This window comes from Molossus molossus, unplaced genomic scaffold (genome assembly GCF_014108415.1).
Source record: "Molossus molossus isolate mMolMol1 unplaced genomic scaffold, mMolMol1.p scaffold_m16_p_1, whole genome shotgun sequence".
In the NCBI taxonomy this organism is placed as follows: Eukaryota; Metazoa; Chordata; class Mammalia; order Chiroptera; family Molossidae; genus Molossus; species Molossus molossus.
This window is the reverse complement of record NW_023425344.1, coordinates 81,091,708-81,112,310: the sequence shown is the minus strand read 5'-3', so window position 1 is coordinate 81,112,310 and position 20,603 is coordinate 81,091,708. Positions and strand designations below refer to the sequence as shown.

General features: G+C 34.9%; 1 protein-coding gene across 3 annotated transcripts in view; it reads left to right on the top strand.

The window, feature by feature from the left end:
• The window catches only part of CENPE (centromere protein E), a 71,246-nt gene that overhangs the window by 8,472 nt on the left and 42,171 nt on the right, over positions 1-20,603 (top strand). For 2 of the 3 annotated variants that reach the window (XM_036269235.1, XM_036269245.1), the window contains exons 10-24: positions 1,973-2,060; positions 2,412-2,541; positions 4,078-4,197; positions 5,017-5,175; positions 9,042-9,186; positions 9,786-9,874; positions 11,235-11,402; positions 15,351-15,425; positions 15,643-15,762; positions 18,340-18,462; positions 18,547-18,712; positions 19,175-19,329; positions 19,522-19,836; positions 19,949-20,209; positions 20,367-20,525. In XM_036269235.1, the coding sequence (XP_036125128.1) occupies positions 1,973-2,060; positions 2,412-2,541; positions 4,078-4,197; positions 5,017-5,175; positions 9,042-9,186; positions 9,786-9,874; positions 11,235-11,402; positions 15,351-15,425; positions 15,643-15,762; positions 18,340-18,462; positions 18,547-18,712; positions 19,175-19,329; positions 19,522-19,836; positions 19,949-20,209; positions 20,367-20,525 (2,273 nt within the window). Of the gene's footprint in view, positions 1-1,357; positions 1,388-1,972; positions 2,061-2,411; positions 2,542-4,077; positions 4,198-5,016; positions 5,176-9,041; positions 9,187-9,785; positions 9,875-11,234; positions 11,403-15,350; positions 15,426-15,642; positions 15,763-18,339; positions 18,463-18,546; positions 18,713-19,174; positions 19,330-19,521; positions 19,837-19,948; positions 20,210-20,366; positions 20,526-20,603 lie in introns of all 3 variants that reach the window. The other variant, XM_036269252.1, reaches the window with a different exon arrangement.

Here is a 20,603-nt window from a genome sequence, read left to right as displayed (position 1 = left end):
AAGTCTTTAAAACTCAGCTTCTATATCTGATTTCTTCAGGCTACTATAGCATCAATTAAAAAACCAAAACTGTGCAGTTAATAGGATGGTATAACTGAAAAACTCATGAGAGTACCATGAAAACCAAATTTTCATAATCAGTAAGGAAATCCGGAAAGGTAGTGGGGTACAAATTAATATGCTGACATTAATAGCTCTCATTATACAAACAACAACCAGTTAGACTATTAAGTGTACAAAAAAACTTTATTTACAACAATGACTTAAATGGTGTAATACCTAGGAAGAAACTTAACAAAATTTTACAAGACCAAAATAAAGAAAACTTTAAAACAGACTGGAATGATATAACCAAATACTTAAACAAATTGAAAAACATACTTAGATGGGACAGTTCAAAATCATAAAGATGTCAAGCCTCTCTATGTTAATGTTCTGCAGCCTGACAGAGACACTCAGCTGAGGGTGACCTAGATCCACCAAACCAGTGAATCCTCAGACCTGTAAGCAAGAAACAAATAAAAGTTGGCTTATTTGCAGCAATATTACACTCATAACTGAATAATGCACCTGTGAAATAATAGCTATTCTAAATTATTTGCTGCAGTATTTTTTTTTTTAAATCCTCACCCAAGGATATTTTTTTTATTGATTTTTAGATAGACTGGAAAGGAGGGAGGGAGTGAGAGAGAAACATTGAAGTGAGAGAGAGAGAGAACCATCAATTGGTTATTTTCCTGCACGACTGGGGTCAGGGTTCGAACCTGCAACCCAGGTACGTGCCCTTGACCAGAAATCAAACCCACGACCCTTTGGTCCATGGGTCAATGCTCTAACCACTGAGCAAAACAGCCAGGGCTGCAGTATTCTTTTTTTTTTTAAATACATAATAGATCAAAAACCTTTATGTCCCTCAACAGGGTGCTGGGTAAATAAATTCTGATACATCCATACAGTGGAGTTCTATGCAATAAAAAAGAATGAGCCTGGCCAGTGTGGCTCAGTGGTTGAGCGTTGACCCATGCACCAAGAGGTTGCCAGTTCAGTTCCCCATCAGGGCACATGCCCAGGTTGTGGACCCGGTCCCCAGTGGGGGGCATGCAGGAGGTGGCCAGTCGATGTTCACTCTTATCAATGTTTTTATCTCTCCCTCTCCCTTCCTCTCTAAATAAAGAAAAAACAATTTGACCAATGATTACTGATATATGTTGCCAAGTAAAAAAAAAGCAAAGTGCAAAAATAGTGTATTTAGTATGCTACTATTTGTGTAAAAAAGGGGGGGGGATTAATATAAATGGACTTGTATTTCTAAAAATCTCTAGAAGGATAAACTAATAAAAATGGTTTCCTTGTACAGGGACAGGAACAGGCTGAATGAAACATAAAAGTAAGAGAGAGGTTTTTCAGTGTACTTTTTTTTTTTTTTTAATATTTGAGCCATTTGAGCATATTAACATTTTTAAAATGTAAAATTTTTGTTTATGAGCCTATAGGAATTAATTTGGTTGTAAGTCTATAGTTGCTAATATTTGGAGGTTTGGAAAAAATAGAGTTGAACGGAGGAGTTAGAGAAGATTTTTTAGGGAATGGGCTTTTCCTTCCTCCTGATTCTTTTTTTTTTTTTTGGTACACACCCCTAGCGGGAACCAAACCCAGGACTCTCTGGTCTGCAAGTCAATGCTCCAATCACTGAGCCAAACTGGCCAGGGCCTGATTCTTTTCTTAATCATCTTTTTCCTTTTGCTAGTTCTCAGGTGACAGTTTTGCTGATTTACTTGGTAAGAGGAATAGGGAGAGAGAGAGAGAGCTACTTCTACCAGTGGTATTAAAGGTGGGCTCAGATCTAATCCAAAGCATAGACTTTAGAATATGACCCTTTAATTTCTAATTTCTCTTATAATTTACTGGTAAATAAGTTCATCGTCTAGTACAGAAATCAATTTTAGTTTTCATATTTGTTTAATTAATGTAGGTGTGCGACTCAAGGAAGGCTGTAATATAAATAGAAGTTTATTTATTTTGGGACAAGTGATCAAGAAACTTAGTGATGGACAAGTTGGGTAAGTTTATCTCATTGTACATTTACCTATTAATGATTACATTTTTCATTAGGTTGAAATTGTATTAGTTCAGTGACCCCCCCCCCCCCAAAGTGTGAATCCTTCTCTATATATTTAAAGGCTTTTGTGATTCTGTGAGCATGCATGACTTATTATACCTATGACTGTGACCAACTAAATTTACTTCTTGTTTTAAATATTTTTAGTTAGTAATTTTGATCTGCTTCCTTTAACCTGTAAAGAATGTATTTTAAAACTGTAGCTAATTTAACGTTCTACATTAATAAACCAACCATTTTTGTTATATAAAAATTCTTACTCTTTTTATTCCCAAACTCTTTTCTCACTAAGTGGTTTCATAAATTATCGAGATAGCAAATTAACACGAATTCTCCAGAATTCCTTGGGAGGAAATGCCAAAACACGTATTATCTGCACAATTACTCCAGTGTCTTTTGATGAAACTCTTAGTACTCTCCAGGTGAGTTTAATTTTCTTTTCTTATCTCAACTTAATATGGGGGCAAAATCATCTTGAAGAAGGAAAAAATACCTACTAAGATTAGCTGTAGTTTTTTACTTTGTTTGTTTTTAAGAGAGAGAGGAAAGGAGAGAGAGACATCAATGTGTGAAACTGATGCCTCCTGCATGCCCCCTACTGGGAATTGACCCCACAACTCAGGCATTTGCCCTGACCAGGAATCAAACCAGGACCTCTGAGTCCATGGACAACTCTCAGTATACTGAGCCATACCATCTAGGCAGCTGTAGTTTTTTTTAAATTGACATAACATACCTGTTAAAATTAATGTGTTGTCTACTAAGTAGCAGTTTTTAATTTTCTCAAACTTCATTCATATCTCACCTTCACATTTTTGCCACATCCAATACTTTTTCTGAAATTAGCATATTTTTCTTTAAATAACTCACTTTTTTACTTAATTTATTATAGATGAAAACTTTTTATCAATCCCATAAATGAAAACTAGTATCACTTGCAGCAAGTGGAAGGTGTCTTCATAACAATATTCTTAAATTCCTGCTCGGTGATTGCTGCTTGCCTTGGCTCTAAGCTTACGGCCTGCATTTTCTGTTTGTTTGTTTCTTTGTTAATCCTCACCAGAAGATATTTTTTCATTGATTTTCAGATAGAGTGGGAAGGAGGGAGGAAGAGAGAGAGAGAGAGAGAGAGAGAGAGAGAGAGAGAAACATCGATGTGAGAGAGACGCATCAATTGGCTGCCTTCCACACGACCCCTACCAGGGCCGTGGATATAACCACAACCGAGATACGTCCCCTTGACTGAAATTGAATCCACCACTGTCTGGTCCTCGGGCTGACGCTCTAACTGCTGAGCCAAACCAGCCAGGGCCCTGTTTGATTTTTAAAAAGGAAAAATAAGAAATGTCAATAGAGTAGCTTTCTCAATTCAGGATTCAGTGATATTTAATGGTCACCTTCATGTTCTCACTTAAAATTACTTCTGATACTCATACTCTAAGAAACATTACTTTAAATAGCTATTGAGCAGTTGATCAGGGTACTGTCAAAAACAAAAACAAAAAATAGAGTCCCTGGCTCCACAGAATTTATCATCTCATAGGAAAGTTTAGACTGTCTTCCAACATGATTGCTTTGGATTAATAGTTACATGGCTAATAAGTAGGATAGAGTTCAAAGGAAGGACAGATGGTTTTGACTGGAAGCAAAGCTTCAGGTAGAGGGAGCATTTGCACTGGACTTGGAGGGGTAGTTGGGATTCTAGTAAGCCCTTGTTTGTTAGTGTTCTTTCAGCACCTGGCTTTTGGATATTCTTTCACTCTCCTGCAGACTAACAGCCAGGGTAAGTTACAGGCATCGCTGCAGGAACATAGAATGCCCTTTGTATTCAAAAGTATTAAGCCACCTGGAAAGAGCATTGATTTTTCTCTACAAAACTTAATTACAAGAAACCTAAACGTTGACTGAAATAAACTTTTTAGTGTCAAGCATTTAACACTCATGTGGTTTTTTTCCAGTTTGCCAGTACTGCTAAATATATGAAGAACACTCCTTATGTTAATGAGGTATCCAGTGATGAAGCTCTCCTGAAAAGATATAGGAAGGAAATCATGGATCTTAAAAAACAGCTGGAGGAGGTATGTATGAAACCTGTCTTTCAGGAAAGAATGGAACGGAAATCTGCCTTAATGCTCAGAGACTCTTAAATCATTAACATCTGAATTATGCAGCCTAACTTTAAAACATTTTCAACTGAGGTGAAATCAACTCAAAAAATTTAGTTTAAGTATAAACTGAAAGATTTGGTTTCTTGAAGTTCTTTAAAATTTCATTTTTCATTTCCAAAGGGCAAAATTTGAGATTTTTAAATGGGCCAAGTAAAGATGCTTTTTAACAAATATAGGGAATTAAGTTACAAAGGGAGACTGTATATGGTTACTTAAAACTACTTTCTGTGGTGTCACATTATCCTGAATTCCTCTTCTAACCCCGCAGTAGCACTGTAATGAATGGCATGAACACTTGTCATTATAATGTGTTTGTTTTCATCATTATGGTCCCCTAGTGATCTTTTTAAAAATGAGCTAAAATATTATATAGTAGTCTTATAAGAACATCTCTTCCTTTGCTGTAGGTATTCAGGTCTCTGCTTTTCTGACTTCTCTGCCTATTATATCTTTTTAGGCAATTAATATTATTGTTCTAACAGCATTGTCATAATCTTATACATGGCATATGAAGTATGATGCACATGAAAAGAACTGTATATTTTACTTATAAGATTGAGAAATTATTGTAACTGCATATTGGTGTTCTGCAGGTAGGGTATTTTATATCAGTAACATTAAAATTTTCATGGCTCACAAAATTTTATATTCTATTCTTTTAAGATACTTTCAAGGTTTTAAAAGCTAGCCATATTTATTATTAATATAACCAAATAGTACATTCTGTAGGTTTCTTTAGAGACTCGGGCCCAGGCAATGGAAAAAGACCAATTGGCCCAACTTTTGGAAGAAAAAGATTTGCTTCAAAAAGTGCAGATTGAGAAAATTCAGAACTTAACAAGGATGCTGGTGACCTCTTCTTCCCTCACATCACAACAGGAATTAAAGGTAAAATTCAAGAGTTGACAGCTTAAACTTGGTATATAGAAAATAGAATTGGCTTTCCTGTATGTTTATTTTATAGTTATATATTTCTTATACTTTGATACAGTATATTCAAGAAACCCAGAACTTTTTGTGTATTTGCCTATACATCAACAACACCTAATAGGCTCATTGAAAATACCTATTCCTGATTCCCACATGTAGAGATCCAAATTCAAGAAGTCTGGAATATAGTCAAGGAATCAGTTTGAAATGTGCTTCTTAAGAAATTCTAATGAAATTGATTAGGTTATTGGGAACCACAGGTGTCTAGAGTATGTGGGAATATTTTCTATTTAAACAAATATTAATCTCAGAAAAATTGACCTAGAATATAAGTCAACATAGTGATCAAAATTCTGTACGTGTGCTTTTTGTTTCTACTGGAATAGTTGGATACCTGTTATCCAGCAGATATTTTTGGGGTATGGTGGTGTCGTGGTTAAAAGAATGGCCTCTGGAGCTGTACTGCCTGGATTTCAATCCCAGTTCTGTCTATTCCTAACTCTTGACCTTGAGCATTTTTTTAAATATACTTTGCTGCAGATTCCTAATCAGTGAGACAGCTTAATCTCTACCTCATAGGATTGATGTGAGAAGTAATAAAGAATGTGCTTAACGTTCCACACAGCAAATACTCAATAAATGTATGCTATTAAGGTTATTATACAAATATTCATTCTGTTCAAATCACCATGCTAGGCATATGGAAGACAATCAAGAACTGTTTGACTAAGTGATGAGTAGGAAATAGCCCAATGGAAGGCATAGGGATGAGTGGTTCAGGAAGACATCCGTATGTATAGAAGCTGGGAGGAAAAAAAACATATTTCATGGGCTTAAAGTGTTCTTGTGGCAGGGACATTTTAAAAGCACATTGAAGGTTTTGAACATTGCATTATGCTAAGGATGGGGAAAAAGCCTTGAAGGTAACATGATCAGAATTGCATTTTAAAAAAGTGCGGCTGCTGTGCACATCAGATTGATTGGCCTCCACAGGGATGGAAGATAGTGGATAAACTGAAGAGTTATTTGGGAGGTAGACTCAACAGGACTTTATGATGGTTTGTTTAGATGTCGGAGGCAGGTAAAGGGAGAAGGAAGTTTCCAGAATGACTCGCAAGCATTGCTAGCTTTACTGGGTAGCCAGTAGCAGTATTCATTAAGGAGAGTGAATGGAGAGCAGTGGAGCTGCTCAGTGTTTCATTTGGGACATCTCCAGTTTAAGGTGCCAGACAGTTGAAAATGTAAGTGAAAATCAAGTGAAAGATCTGAGGTGGAGATACCCCTTTGGACATTAACTACTGCAGATCCAAATTGAAGTCTTGGGAATGGACGGGCTTGCTTTGGGAGCATGTTGAGAATGAAAAGAACGGAGAGCCGAAGACAAAACCACAAGAAATAGCAACTTTGTAGGTAAAGGCAGAAAAGAATTCATAAAGGAGCCCAAGGTTAGCTCTAGAATTAAGGAAACCACATGAATGTGATCATGAGAGGAAGAGATTATTTCAGAGAGGCAGTGTGTCACGTTCTGCTGAGAAGTGAAATAAGATATATGTAGACAAAATGATTTGGATTTAAAAACAAGAGGGTCATTTGCAAAAGCAATTTGTATTATATGTTGGGAGTGAAAATCACCTTGCAGTGGGTTGAGATGTCCCAGAGGGATGGGATCTTAAATACAGCTGAAGGTCTGGCCTTAGAGGAAGAAACACCTGCTCATTATAACGACAGAGGAAAGGACAGGCATCAGTGCAAGTAATGCTTTCATAATAGGTTTATATTTTCTTTGTGAAACAGGAGGTTTACTTTTTCTGCTATGGTGGCAGAAGATGGTAGAGACACAAGTTTGTAGAAACGCTAAGGGTTTGAAATAGTAAGGAATAAAAAGACAGCCCATATAGAGAGGAGTGTGGCCAGGCAGCAAGGACCCAGGTGCTGTTGGCAGCCAGTCTTCAGCTATGTGGCTCTGACAGCGTTCAGGAGACTGCTAAGAGCTCAGCAGCTAGTGTAATTCTTTTGAGTGTACACTGTGTTGGGATAGGTGTATGGAACAGAGACTAGGTCACATAATTTGAGACTGTTGACCCAAAAACATGAGTCAAGTGATCATCTATGGAATAAGATGAGCTGGAGTTGAGCTGAAGGTCACTGGAGTCAAGGATTTATATATGACTGAGCTTTTGCAGAGCAGGCTATGGAAAGGGCTGTCCATTTCAAGCAAAAAGGTATCATGTGGTAGGAGTATGGAAGCATGCAGTTACACAAACATACATATACAGTGATACCTCGGTTCTCGAACGCCTCGGATTTCGACCAAATTGGTATTCGACCAGGAGATCCGAGAAACTTTTGTCTCGGAATCCGAACAAATATTTGGAACTCGAACTTCCGAGATGAGCCGAGTTGAGCCGAATGGCGTTCATTCGGCCCAGCGCGCCTTGCTCGCGTCATCAGTGTGAGTGCAGAGAGAGTCACGCTTTGTGGAGAGAGTCACGCTTTACACTGAATTTAACCCTTAGACATACTGTACACTTTTATTTCTTGTTGAGACTTATGTTTTTCTACATATTATATACAAATTAGGCCAGTAAATAGGCATTTTCTGGGGCTTGGAACGAATTAATCCAGTTTCCATTATTTCCTATTGGGTTTCATTGCTTCGGTTCTCGAACAATTTGGTTCTCGACCGTCCTCCTGGAACGAATTATGTTCGAGAACCGAGGTATCACTGTATCTGCATTATACAGATATCTATATTATACAGAAAATCTTGAGAGGCAACGCGGTGGAGTGGTTAGTGGTTTGACTCTGAAGTTACAGGCATGGGCTATAACCATTTAAGCATAAGATCATACGCAACCTCTCCAAATGTTTTGGACCCCCAGCTTCTCTATAAAATGGATGTAATAGAGGATTGTTGAGAAGATCAAATAAGATGAGATAATGCTTGTACTAGTAGGAGGACAAGCAGACGAGAAGAGTGGTAGCTATGAAATAAGGGAAACACAAACAGGAAGTGGGTAGAGGAAGAGAAGCCAGCAAAGTGGAGTGAGTGGTGAGGACAGCTAGCTGAGTGGGGTAAGAACCAGGAGACACAGGTGTCTCTGAAGGGATGAGGAAGAAGACAGTGTAGAAACTGAAAGAATATGGTAGCTAGAGAGAAATATGGAGTCAAGAGTTTTTTGTGGGTGTTTTGTTTTTTTGTTTTTTTTTTATCAAAAGCAAATAGAAGCTTGTGCATTTGCAAAGCTGAGAGAAAACCTAGTGAAGCTGAGAGAGAAGAGCCTAGTGAAAATGACAGAAGAGCAGATAATTGAGGGAGCAGGATCCAAGGGAAGAAGGAACGAATGTGATCAGGAGCACTGGTGGAGGCATAAGCTTTACCAAACTGGAAGAAAATTGGCATTGTGAAGGGCCCTGTGAAAGATTTAACTGCTGAAGGAAATTCAGATGGGCTACCTGTGTTCCTTCCCAGTTCAGAGTTCCCAAAGGTGCTTTTGGTAGCTATGGTGGTGGCAGCCTCAGCTGTCCATTCTGTTTAACACCAGATTACTTTAAGGATTGTCAGTTAAGTCCCAGAGAAGCTTGTAAGTAAAGATTCAAATTTTAAAAAATAAAATGTAAATAATTTCATCAAATTTGTTATGGGATCAAACACTGATTAGAAAAGTTTGAGTATGTTTTCTTATCTCAGTATATCCTTAGACTGATAAGATATTAAACTAGGCTTAATAAGAATTCTACCAAGTCAGTCAATTTTAAAAATGGAAACTTGTTCCCTTGTTTTATTATCTGGGTGAGGTAATTTTTATTTTTTTCCTCTTTAGGCTAAAATAAAAAGAAGAGTCACTTGGTGCCCTGGCAAAATTAACAAAATGAAGGAATCAAACTATGTAGATGAATTTAATATGCCAACATATACAACAAAAAGACATAAGACTGCTTTAACTTCATTAGGATGTATTGATGAATGTGAGTGCTTTTTCAACTTTTAGTTATAAAAGTATCCCTACAGTGGGAGGCTTTACTTATAACTCAGTTAATGTGTAAACACAGTGTATTTTAGATGTGTTTATAATGGAGATGATGATAAAAATAAATAAGTGAATATTCATGAATATTTCTATTTCCAGATCTCTTAAGAATGATGCACTGTAATTAAAACACATAAGACAGATATTTTTATTGTTTGTTTTTGTTCTAGTCATTATCCAATTAAACTATTCATATAACATCTGCCTTAAAATATTTATCTAATATTTTAAGTATTGTAGGGGGATTTTAAAAACTACTTACAGTGATCAAATCTCAAATTCAGAATTTGTTCTTTTTACCTATATTATATTAAGGATTCTATATTTTATGATTAATTCTAGCCAGTGATCTTAATTCACAAAATAATATAATCAGCCACATCAGTTGTTAATATATTCTTGGCAGTCACACCATGAGCATATATAGCTACTTTGAACTTACTACATCTGATCAGAACTTTCTTACTAACCTCTACTTTGAGTTTTAGGAAACTTACTAGTGTATTTATGGTACATTTCTTTTCCCCCTAATTATAGCTCTCTGTTCAGAGGCTGATGTTTTCAGTAACACCCTTGATACAGTAACTGACATAGAGTGGAATCCAGCAACAAAACTACTAAGTCAGGTAACTTAAATGTATTTTGCAGAACATTATTCTTTTACTCTTTTATAAATTCATTTGTTATTGGTGTTAACTGTTGTTGTAGTACATTACTAGCTCTGACTTAATTTTAGTATCCGTGTTGGTCCTAATTAAGGTTTCCCCACTTCTTAGACTCCCAGTTGATAACTGTGCCATCCAGAAGGAAGCTAAAAACTTTGTAAAACAGGTGTATGGTAGCAGGTAAAACTTTGATTCAGTTCATTACCAGCAGATTTTGATATTTACGATTTATTTTTTCTGTTTTGCCTTGGAAAATCCTCTGAGGTTAAAAAAAGGGGGGTGGGGGTACTGATATTAAGTGTCAAAATTCTCAGGCATATAGTAGAATAATACATCAGGGAGGGGTAATGTTGCCAAATAATAATGAAAAATAAAAGTAAATGTATTATATATGGTCTTATCACAACTTTAAGAATAAGGACTCCTATAGTGAATACCATAGAAAATTTAGATTCCATGTTTACTTTCTAGGCTATTAATGTTCAAAGAAATATATATAGTTCTGTATATGTATTTGTTAAAGAAAATTTTATTTTAATTTTGGAATAAAATTGCAACCATTCTTGGGAATTATTATTAGCTAACCACTATAATTAGTTATAGTTATTATTATAATTACTTCAGTATTATTGGCAAAGTGCTTTTGTGTCCCTAAAGCATACGCCAGAAGTTTGTTTTTGTAAAATCTCTGGTGTTTGTTTTTGGTTTTTGTTGTTTGGGGTTTGTTTTATTTTGTTTTTTAACTCACAGTTTATCTCTTTCTCATGATAGTATAGAAAACAGAAGCAGGTCTCTGTTGAGGATGGTAAAAACCTAGCAGCCATTAGAGTTTTAGAAATCAACTATAAGTAATATCTCTGTTTCACGTCCTAAATTCAGAACCATCTGAAAAATAAAACGGGAGTCAGGCAGGTGAAGTAAATCATCAGTTTTACTCCTAAGAAGGTTGAGGATCTGTGGTAAATGGACTTCCCATTATGCACCCTACCTCCTCCTGACCGATCTTTTCTAGTCAGACACAGACAGCATTTGTTTATATTTTCTTTCTTTTCTTTTCTTTTCTTTTCTTTTCTTTTCTTTTCTTTTCTTTTCTTTTATGTTACACCTTTCAAAATAGTCTTCTAAGTTAGTTGGTTTTCTAAAATGCAAAGCATTTATTTTACTGTGGATCAAGCTAAACCAGTAGGATGATATTGACAAAGAAGATGGCCTAAACCACCAAATGATTCAAGGTTAAATTATTTGACTAATCCAAATTTTAGTTAAGGAAACAAACATCTGAATTCTCTCCAGCTTGAAAATCTGGTTTTGTTTACAATAGGAAAACTTAGAAAGTGAGTTGAATTCTCTTCGTGGTGATTATGATAATCTGGTATTAGACTATGAAAAACTAAGAAAAGAAAATGAAGAAATGGAATTGAAATTAAAAGAAAAGAATGATTTGGATGAATTTGAGGCTCTAGAAAGAAAAGCAGAAAAAGATCAAGAGGTAAGTATACAGAAACACAAAACTAAACTAAAACAACACTTTTGTAAGAAGTATCATTCTCTTAAAGGTATTTATTTGTAAGATTGAGATTGAGGATCCAGCTGTTTTCCACATACATGCACAATTTAGAGAATTTAAAAAGTAATTCATTTATATTGTTTTTAAATAGTTAAATCATATTGGTTTCACTTGTGCTTATACACAAGAAGAAGGAATTAAAAACCTCTTTGGGAAGGTTTAGTGAATCTGCCTATTGATGGATTTGTATTGAAGAAATTTTAATATCTAACTGAATGTTTTATGTATGGATACTACATATAATGGAATTTGTTTTCCTTCGAGAGTATATCCCTAAAGAGAATATTGTTAGAAAGCTGGGGAAGCTAATTTTGCACGTTTCTTTTTCCATATACGAGAATTGTTGTGAAAATCAGTGTAACTAACACTATAAAGTTTGAATGGAAGTTTTAGAAATAAAAAAGATTACCTAAATTTTCTAAGTATACGATATTGAGCTACCTCTGACGAGAACTTAACCCAAATACCATGAAACTTTCAGGACTTAAATTTTCCTAAGGATTCAAAAAATTTCTGCACGCCCTTAACTTAGAGTTCACAGACACTATGAATTGCAGATTTTTTTAATGCATATTTATTTTTCTGGAACAAGAATTCATAGCTGGTATCAGGCTTGTAAAGTGATCCATAAATCCTCTGAAAAATAAGAGCCAGTATTTTGGTGTAGTTTGCTGATACTTCTCAAATTTCTATATGAATAGCCCAAAAGGACACAGTCTTTTTTCCTCAGTATTATTGTTTAGTTTCCCACCCTGTTTACCTTTTTTTTAAAATATGTTTTAATTGATTTTTTTTTTTTTTTTTTAGAGAGAGAGAAACATCAATGTGATATGAGAGAGAAACATCGATCAGCTGCCTCCTGCATGACCCCCCCACTGGGGACTGAGCCCGAAACCTGGGCATGTGCCCTGACCAGCCTGACCAGAAATCCAAATGGGACTTCTCAATCTATGAGGTAACACCCAGTCCACTGAGCTACCCTGGCCACGCTTACCCTCTTTAACTTTTTAATAGAAGAAAGAATTCTGGACCAAAACTATTATTTCCATTCTACCTACAAATTAAAGTGACTCCCACATTTCACAGGCATTATATCCTGGGAAGCAAAAGTCAGTAAGTTCTCCAGAGTTTCATTTAACTTATTTTAAATGTTGCACATTAACAAAATGCAAAATGTCATGAAAAGAATATTGGACTTCAGTCAATAAAATCGGTTTTATTGAGGATATGGTCTGGTGTCATGGTTAAGGGCCAAACTACCTGGATGCTGTGGACTAGCTTACAGATTCTAGCCTGGTGTGGATTATTAACAAGGTCTTGAGCAAGTCATTGAATCTCTCAGGGCTTACTCCATGTATATCTCCATCCCAGAGGTTAGATAGGTGCTTACCAAGGTCCTTTCTAACTCCAAAATTCCATCTAATGTTTTGTATATTTCTTATTATAAATAATATGACATAAAATTAACTTTGGGCATACATGTAACAATATTTTTCTAATTTATAATACATTCAATTAATAAACTGAAGCTCACTGAAATGAATCACACACATAAAGATTACAAAATAACATGGAATCTATAACTTGAAACTCACATCTTGATCTTTTTTTCCTTTTAACTGCCTTTAAGTGGGAGAATAATACTATTCTCTTCATTTTTAATCAAACACTGAGATTGAAACTCTCAGTTTTATAAGATAACCTAAAAGATTAAATAATAAAAACATACTCTATTCAAAGACCATTTTACAATATCCATTTCATGTTAAATTAAAAACGTTAGTCTTTGTATAGTAAAATATGTTCCAAAATGGGGGAAAAGTTTAACAAAAAAGGGTGAAAGTCATACTATGGCCTGAGGACATGTGCCCTAGTTTGCCTGAGGGTTTCATCAAAAAATCACCAAAGTTGTGGATCATTTTCTTGTGGGAATATAATAACATAGTGTATTTAAATAGTAATTTTAGAGGGAGGAATAAACAAAGTCAAGTACCATCATGCTCAGAGAACAAGAGAAATTTCAACCCTCTACGTATTTTAACTTGATCTATTTAACTTTATGATTTTCACAACTAGGAGATTTTTGTCTTAAGAAGTTACATTTCATTTCATCTGCTACAAATTACAGTTGAAATCTGCAGTATTTTCTATATAACAATGGATGATCTTTTGATCATATTGTGCGTCTTCTCTTCATGCTTATTAAACAATACATCATTTAGCGATTACACTCAGATCATTACAAAAATCAAATCTTTTTTATTTCTAATACTTAAAATGAAGTGCTGTTCCAAATAAAAGTAGAATTATTCTTTCTAAATACTTTCAAAAATTAAGATTGATTAGTTTGTCATCGATAAATGTGATTTTCTTGCACAAAAGTTAAAAACAGAAGAAAAAGTTAAAGATAGAGCCAATTTAAATGATAACAAATAAAGATGTCTAAAACTTTGCTGAACAAGGGGGCAGCCATTAGTCACATGTGGCAGTTGAGCACTTCAAATGGGGTCAGTCTGAATTGACTTAAATATGAAAAAAATAATTTAAAATTTTTTTTGATTTTCATTATTGAGGACATGAAGAAATGATATTAGGCTAGATAAAATACATTAAAATTAATTCTACCAGTTTCTTTTTACTTTTTGTAATGTGACACTAAAAAATTTAAATTACAAATTTGCACTCATGTCCTATTTCTATGAATGATGCTGATCTAAAATAAGAATGTCAGCCATGGCCGGTTTGGTTCAGTGGTTGGAGCTTCAGCCCACAGATCAAAGAGTCATGGGTTCGATTCCCAGTCAAGGGTGCGTATCTCGGTTGCAGGTTCAGTCCCCAGCTGTGGTCAGGGTTGTGCAGAAGGCAACCAATCAATGTGTCTCTCTCACATCAATGTTTCTCTCTCTCCCTCTCCCCCACCCTCCCATTCTATCTGAAGATTAATGGGAAAAGATCCTCAGGTGAGGATTAAAAACAATAAAATAAGGCCAAAACTAGCAGTAGTCTAAAATCTAAAACTAAACAGTTTGGACTGAATTAAACATCAAAAAAATATTATTTAAATGAGCTGTTATTTTTGTAAGTCCCTTACATTCTACTGAAATTTGCTTTTACTTTTTTAGCACAAAAAGTGCTGGTACTCAAATATCTAATGCTATAGATATTTTAATAGACAGGAAATTATAATAGAAATATTTATATCTTTAGGTATTTATACTTTAGACAGTTGAACAATATAAAGCAAAACATTAACTTTCCAATATTTCCTGTAGAATAAACCATCCATTAAAGTAATAGTTGACAATCCCATACAAATCTCTAGCTTTGCTGAACAGTAGTAATATTGTAAAAGCACCATGATACTACCCTAATCCAAACCTAAATTTCAAATCACAACTCATTAAAACGTATGCCAGTGTAAAGCCAAAAATGGATAATTTATGGGAAGGAAAAAATCTTTTTAGGATAAATGAATTTCTGTACTTACCCCAAACAAAGGTCTATTATAGAAATATATTTTTTAAAAGTTTGATTACTGCTTTAACTCTTCCACGTGGTCTATACTAATTTGCTTTTGAAGTTATTGTAGCTTTATTAACAGATGACAGATCTGTTATTTGGGTTATGCTGAAGTTTTTTTCTTGTTTGTTTGCTTCCTGGGGTTTGCAGATTTTTTGTTTGGTTGATTGGACTTGGTGTTTGATCGGGGCTTTTTTATACTTTTGTATAATGAGGTGCTTTGTTACAGTAACTTGAACAGTCTCTTCTTACTGTGTTGGGTGATACTGAAGTGGTGTTTCAATACTTTTTTTAATTTTTTGCTTTATTAACTATTGGTTTGCTCTGTTGCCTGTTCACATGCTCTTACAGATGCAACTAATTCATGAAATTTCGAACTTAAAGAATTTAGTTAAGCATGCAGAAGTATATAATCAGGATCTTGAGGTGAGCATTTATGTTGGTATTTCTACTGATAAGGAACTAGAACTATAAATCATACACAATTGAACATGATTTCAGAAAATAAAAGGAATTATATTTCTTAAATGTCAACTTTTTAAATTTTACTGTCTACCAACATAAACTGTTAAATGTGAGTTCTTTTTAATCCCTTAGAATTCAAATCCAATTAAATTATTTAACTTTCCTTTGATTCTTTTAGAATGAACTAAACTCAAAAGTAGATCTGCTTAGAGAAAAGGAAGACCAGATTAAGAAGCTACAGAAATACATAGACTCTCAGAAGTCAGAAAGTATGAAAATGGACTTCTCATACTCATCGGTAAAAATCAGGTTTATTTTGTTGTGTAATCATATTCATATTTATAGTACACTATCATTGTCATCATAGCAAATGCTTATATTGAGCCGTCTCTGTGCTTGGGCATTGTCCTAATGGTTTTATATATAGTATTTTATTTAATCTTGTCAGTAACCCTATGAGATAGGGACTATATTAGGAACATTGCCATTTTTACCTGTAAAGAACCATTCATCGAAAGTTGAGGATATCATCCTTTGAGTAAATGTGAGTAAGTTAGTCATGAGCTTCCATTAAAAATTAGTCATTAAAAAATGTTTTAATTCTTCAGTTGTCTTATACAAATGCATGCAGAAATGCATAGTTGATGATTTCAGGTGAGCACTTATGTTGTTGATAAGTATACAGGACTATAAAACATGAAATTGAGCATGTTTTCATAAATGTCAGATTTCTAAAAACCTCTACAAGGATAAACTAATGAAAATGTCAGATTTCAATTCACTGATATCAGTGCATTTTCATTATAATTTAACTAACTATTTTTAACAGTTTGAGTAATTTTCAGAAACTGAATCTAGATGACTTTACTTGGTACAAAATCGTGGCATTAAGTAACAGTGAATCTCATGGTGAAAGTGTTGATTCCTTTTTTCTATTTGCTATCAGTCCACCCTGGTTACTTCAAGAAAGTATCAATTTGATTTTAGTTTTTAACACCCTTTTTTATTTTTATTTATTTATTTATTTATTTTTAATCCTCACCCAAGGACATTTTTCCATTTTTTTTTCAGATAGAGTGGGAGGGAGAGAGGGAAGAGAGAGAGAGAAACATCGATGTGAAAGGGACACATCGAGTGGCTGCCACCCGCATGACCAACCAGGGCCGGGGACAAACTGCAACCGAGGTACGCGCCCCAAGCGGGAACCGAACCCAGGTCTCTCTGGATGGACCACAGGCCCACGCTCTAACCGCTGAGCAAAACTGGCCTGGGCTTAACACCCTTTTTTAAACAGTAACAATTTATAGCTTGAATTTTTTAAATATTAGTTTCTGTTCTATTGTTTTTGTTTTGTTTTTCAGAGTACCCTTTGTTACCTTATATTGGTACTCTTTTGTTACCTTCTATTAATGACGAGGGATTCTTATTAAAAGTATCCTCACTGTTCTGAGGCCTGGGTAAGAAAGATGCTTTCATATCCTGGAGAGTAGGATTAATAGTAGCAAACAGAATTGTCCACTTTTTTTTTTTTTTTTTATCCTCACCCGAGGACATTTTTCCATTTTTTGTTCAGCTAAAGCGGGAGGGAGAGAGAGGAAGAGAGAGAGAGAGAAACATCGACGTGAAGGGACACATCGAGTGGCTGCCACCCGCACGACCAACCAGGGCCGGGGACAAACTGCAACCAAGGTACGCGCCCTTAGCGGGAACCGAACCCGGGTCTCTCTGTACCACAGGCCGATGCTCCAACCGCTGAGCCAAACCGGCCAGGGCCACTTTTTAAAAATTATTTATTTCTTACTCTTTATTCATTTCATTCATTTATGCATTAATATTTTGCCAAGGACATGGTTGAATTTATGAAAGCTAAAGTCATGTTTAAATGTTACTTCTCTAAACATGAGGCTTCTGATTTTTTTCATATATCTATAGGCTATTTGCATTTTTTCTTTACTGAGTTACCTGTTTATCAGTTCTCTACATTTCTATTGGATAATTTCTTTTAAATTTGTGATTTAAGCCCAACCAGTGTGGCTCAGTAGTTGAGCATCAACCCATGCACCAAGAGGTCGCTGGTTCGATTCCCCATCAGGGCACATGCCCCGAGGTTGTGGACCCGATCCCCAGTGTGGGGCGTGCAGGAGGCGACCAATCGATAGTTTCTCTCACTGATTTTTTTTAATCTCTCCCTCTTCCTTCCTCTCTCTCTCTAACATCAATAAAAAATAAACATAAATAAATTTGTGGTTGTATAAGTGTGTGTGTGTGTATTTTTTTTTAATAATCCTCACCCGAGGATATGTTCAGAGAGAGAGAGAAACATCAGTGTGAGAGAGAGAAACAGATCAGTTGCCTCCTGTACTCCTGTATGCATCCTGATGGGAGATGGAACCCACAACATAGGTATGTGTCCTGACTGGGAATTGAACCTGCAGTTTTTTGGTGTACTGGATGATGCTCCAACCAACTGAGCCACCAGGCCAAGGCTGATTTAATCTTCTTTTTTTTAAAAGATTTTTTTATTGATTTTTAGAGGAAGGGAGAGGGAGAGAGAAAAACATCGATGTGAGAGCAGAACATAGATTGGCTGCCTCCTGCATTGACCCCACTGGGATCAAGCCCGCAATCCGGACACAGACCATGACCAGTAACCCTTCAGTGCGTGGGATGATGCCCAAGCAACTGAGCCACCCAGCCAGGGCTGATTTATTATTCTTAATTCTAGTCATTACCTACTCATCTGTCATGTTTTAGAGAGAATAATTTAAAATAAAAATACATAGGGAACTTGAGCGTGCTAACTGAACAAAAGTGTTAACTTTTTCCAACTCTGAGGAAATTAGATTTTACTAAATCATTTTTGTCATGCATATAGGAAGACACTGAAGAGCTTAAACAAAAGAAACAAACTCTGATTGATGCTGAAATTATAGCCCTTGATGCTAAGAGAGAATCAGCCTTTCTTAGGAGTGAAAATCTGGAGCTGAAAGAGAAAATGGTAAGTGATTTCTTGCAATATTTATAATAAAACATTTGTAAAGACCAGTACATTTTTGTGAATTTGCAATGTTTCTCTCAATAGAAAGAACTTGCAAGTATATGCAAGCAAATGGAAAATGATAATCGGTCATATCAAAGCCAGTTGGAAGCAAAAAAGAAAATACAAGTTGATCTGGAGAAAGAATTACAATCATCTTTTAATGAAATAACAAAACTCACTTCTCTTATAGATGGCAAAGTTCCAAAAGGTATTTTGCAATTTCAGACTACCTCTTTTTGTAGAAATATACCTAAAGAATTTTGCAATTGTGTCCCAATGCTTAAAAATCAATTTTTAAATAATTTGATATTAATTTTCAGTATTATTTGTATCAGTATGTATAAATATTTCCATGGACTTCAGATTATAAGGGTTCAAAATTGTACCTGGTCTTGGAAAAGGTGAATCCAGAATTAACATATGTGGTGATGGATAGACTTTGGGGGGATGATCCTTTTTTTAGTGTATACAGATGTCAAATTATAATATTATATACCTGAAACTTAATGTTATTTTTTAACTATGTATTAACTATTAGATTAGCTGCTTATCAACATTAGCTCTTTTAAAAATAAATTTTATATAATCTGATTAGAAATTAAACTAGATATAGTTTACATTGACCCAATAACTACAGGCTATTTTATTTAATTTACCAAAAATTTTCTAGATTTGCTCTGTAATTTGGAATTGGAAAGAAAGATTACAGAGCTTCAGAAAGAACTGAAGAAAGAAGTTGAAGAAAATGAAGCTTTGCATAAAAAAGTTAATTTGCTCTCGGAATTAAAATCTTTACCTTCAGAAGTAGAAATGCTAAGGAAAGAGGTAACCACATTTTTAAGCAAATAACTGTTATTTTGATGGTAAAGTTAAACAAGAAAATATACTGTTAAAGAGACAATGAAAATATTGCCTTTTCTCAGTCAAATCTTTGCTCAATTTCAGTGTAATTTTTTCTGAAAATTGCTTTGGTAGATCATACGTTGTTAACATACCTACGTATTCCTTTTTTCATAGTTAAATGATAAATCTGAAGAGCTATATCTAATAACATCAGAAAAAGACAAATTATTTTCTGAAGTAATTCATAAGGACAGTAGAATTCAAGATTTACTTGAAGAAATTGAGAAAACTAAAGATGACCTAGCAACCACCCAGTTGAATTATAAAAACATGGATCAAGAATTCCAAGATTTTAAAAATGGTCATATTGAATCTCAACAAAAGTATAACATGGTCCTTGAAGAGAATGCAAGGATAAGTCAGGAAATAGAAAATCTCTCTGAAGAATCTCAAAAACTTAGTTTAAGTTTGGATGCTTTAAAGACAGAGGTTGGTACCAGATAACCTCTAAGGAAATGATCTTTAGTTGGCTGGGGTTTGGCTTCTATGTATATGCCATAGAATGTTCTGCTTTTCACATTTACTTTGTCTTATTTTAAAGCTTTCTCACAAAACCCAAGAACTTCAGCAGAGTCAAGAAAGAGTAAATGAAATGGAAGAGCTGAAGGAACAATTAGAAAGTAGAGATTCTAGGCTACAAGCTATAGAAAGGGAAAAAATGCTGACTACTGAGAAGCTTCACCAAACCTTAGAAGAAGTAAGAACCTTAACCCAAGAAAAGGATGACTTAAAACAACTCCAAGAGAGTCTGCAAATTGAGAGAGACCAACTCAAGAGTGACATTGAGGATACTGTAAACATGGTAAGATTTTGACTGATGAAACGTTGAAAGCTCAGAGTATCTTTAAAAACATTATAGGAGCCATCATTTATTATTTATGGTGAAGTAGAAACTATAAAATGATATTCATTGCTTCACCTTATTCTAATAGAAATGTTTTTGTATTTCTCTGACAAAGAACATAGACACCCAAGAACAATTACGAAATGCTCTGGAGTCTTTGAAACAACACCAAGAAACTATTGACACACTAAAAATGAAAATTTCTGGGGAAAGCTCCAAGAATTTGCATATAGAAGAAAATGTAAGAGAGACTGAAGATGAATTTCAGGAAGAGGTAAAGAGTTTCTGTTCAAAGTTTTCTTATATTTATATATGAGCTTTCTCGTTAACCTCAAACGCTTAAGCACATGAT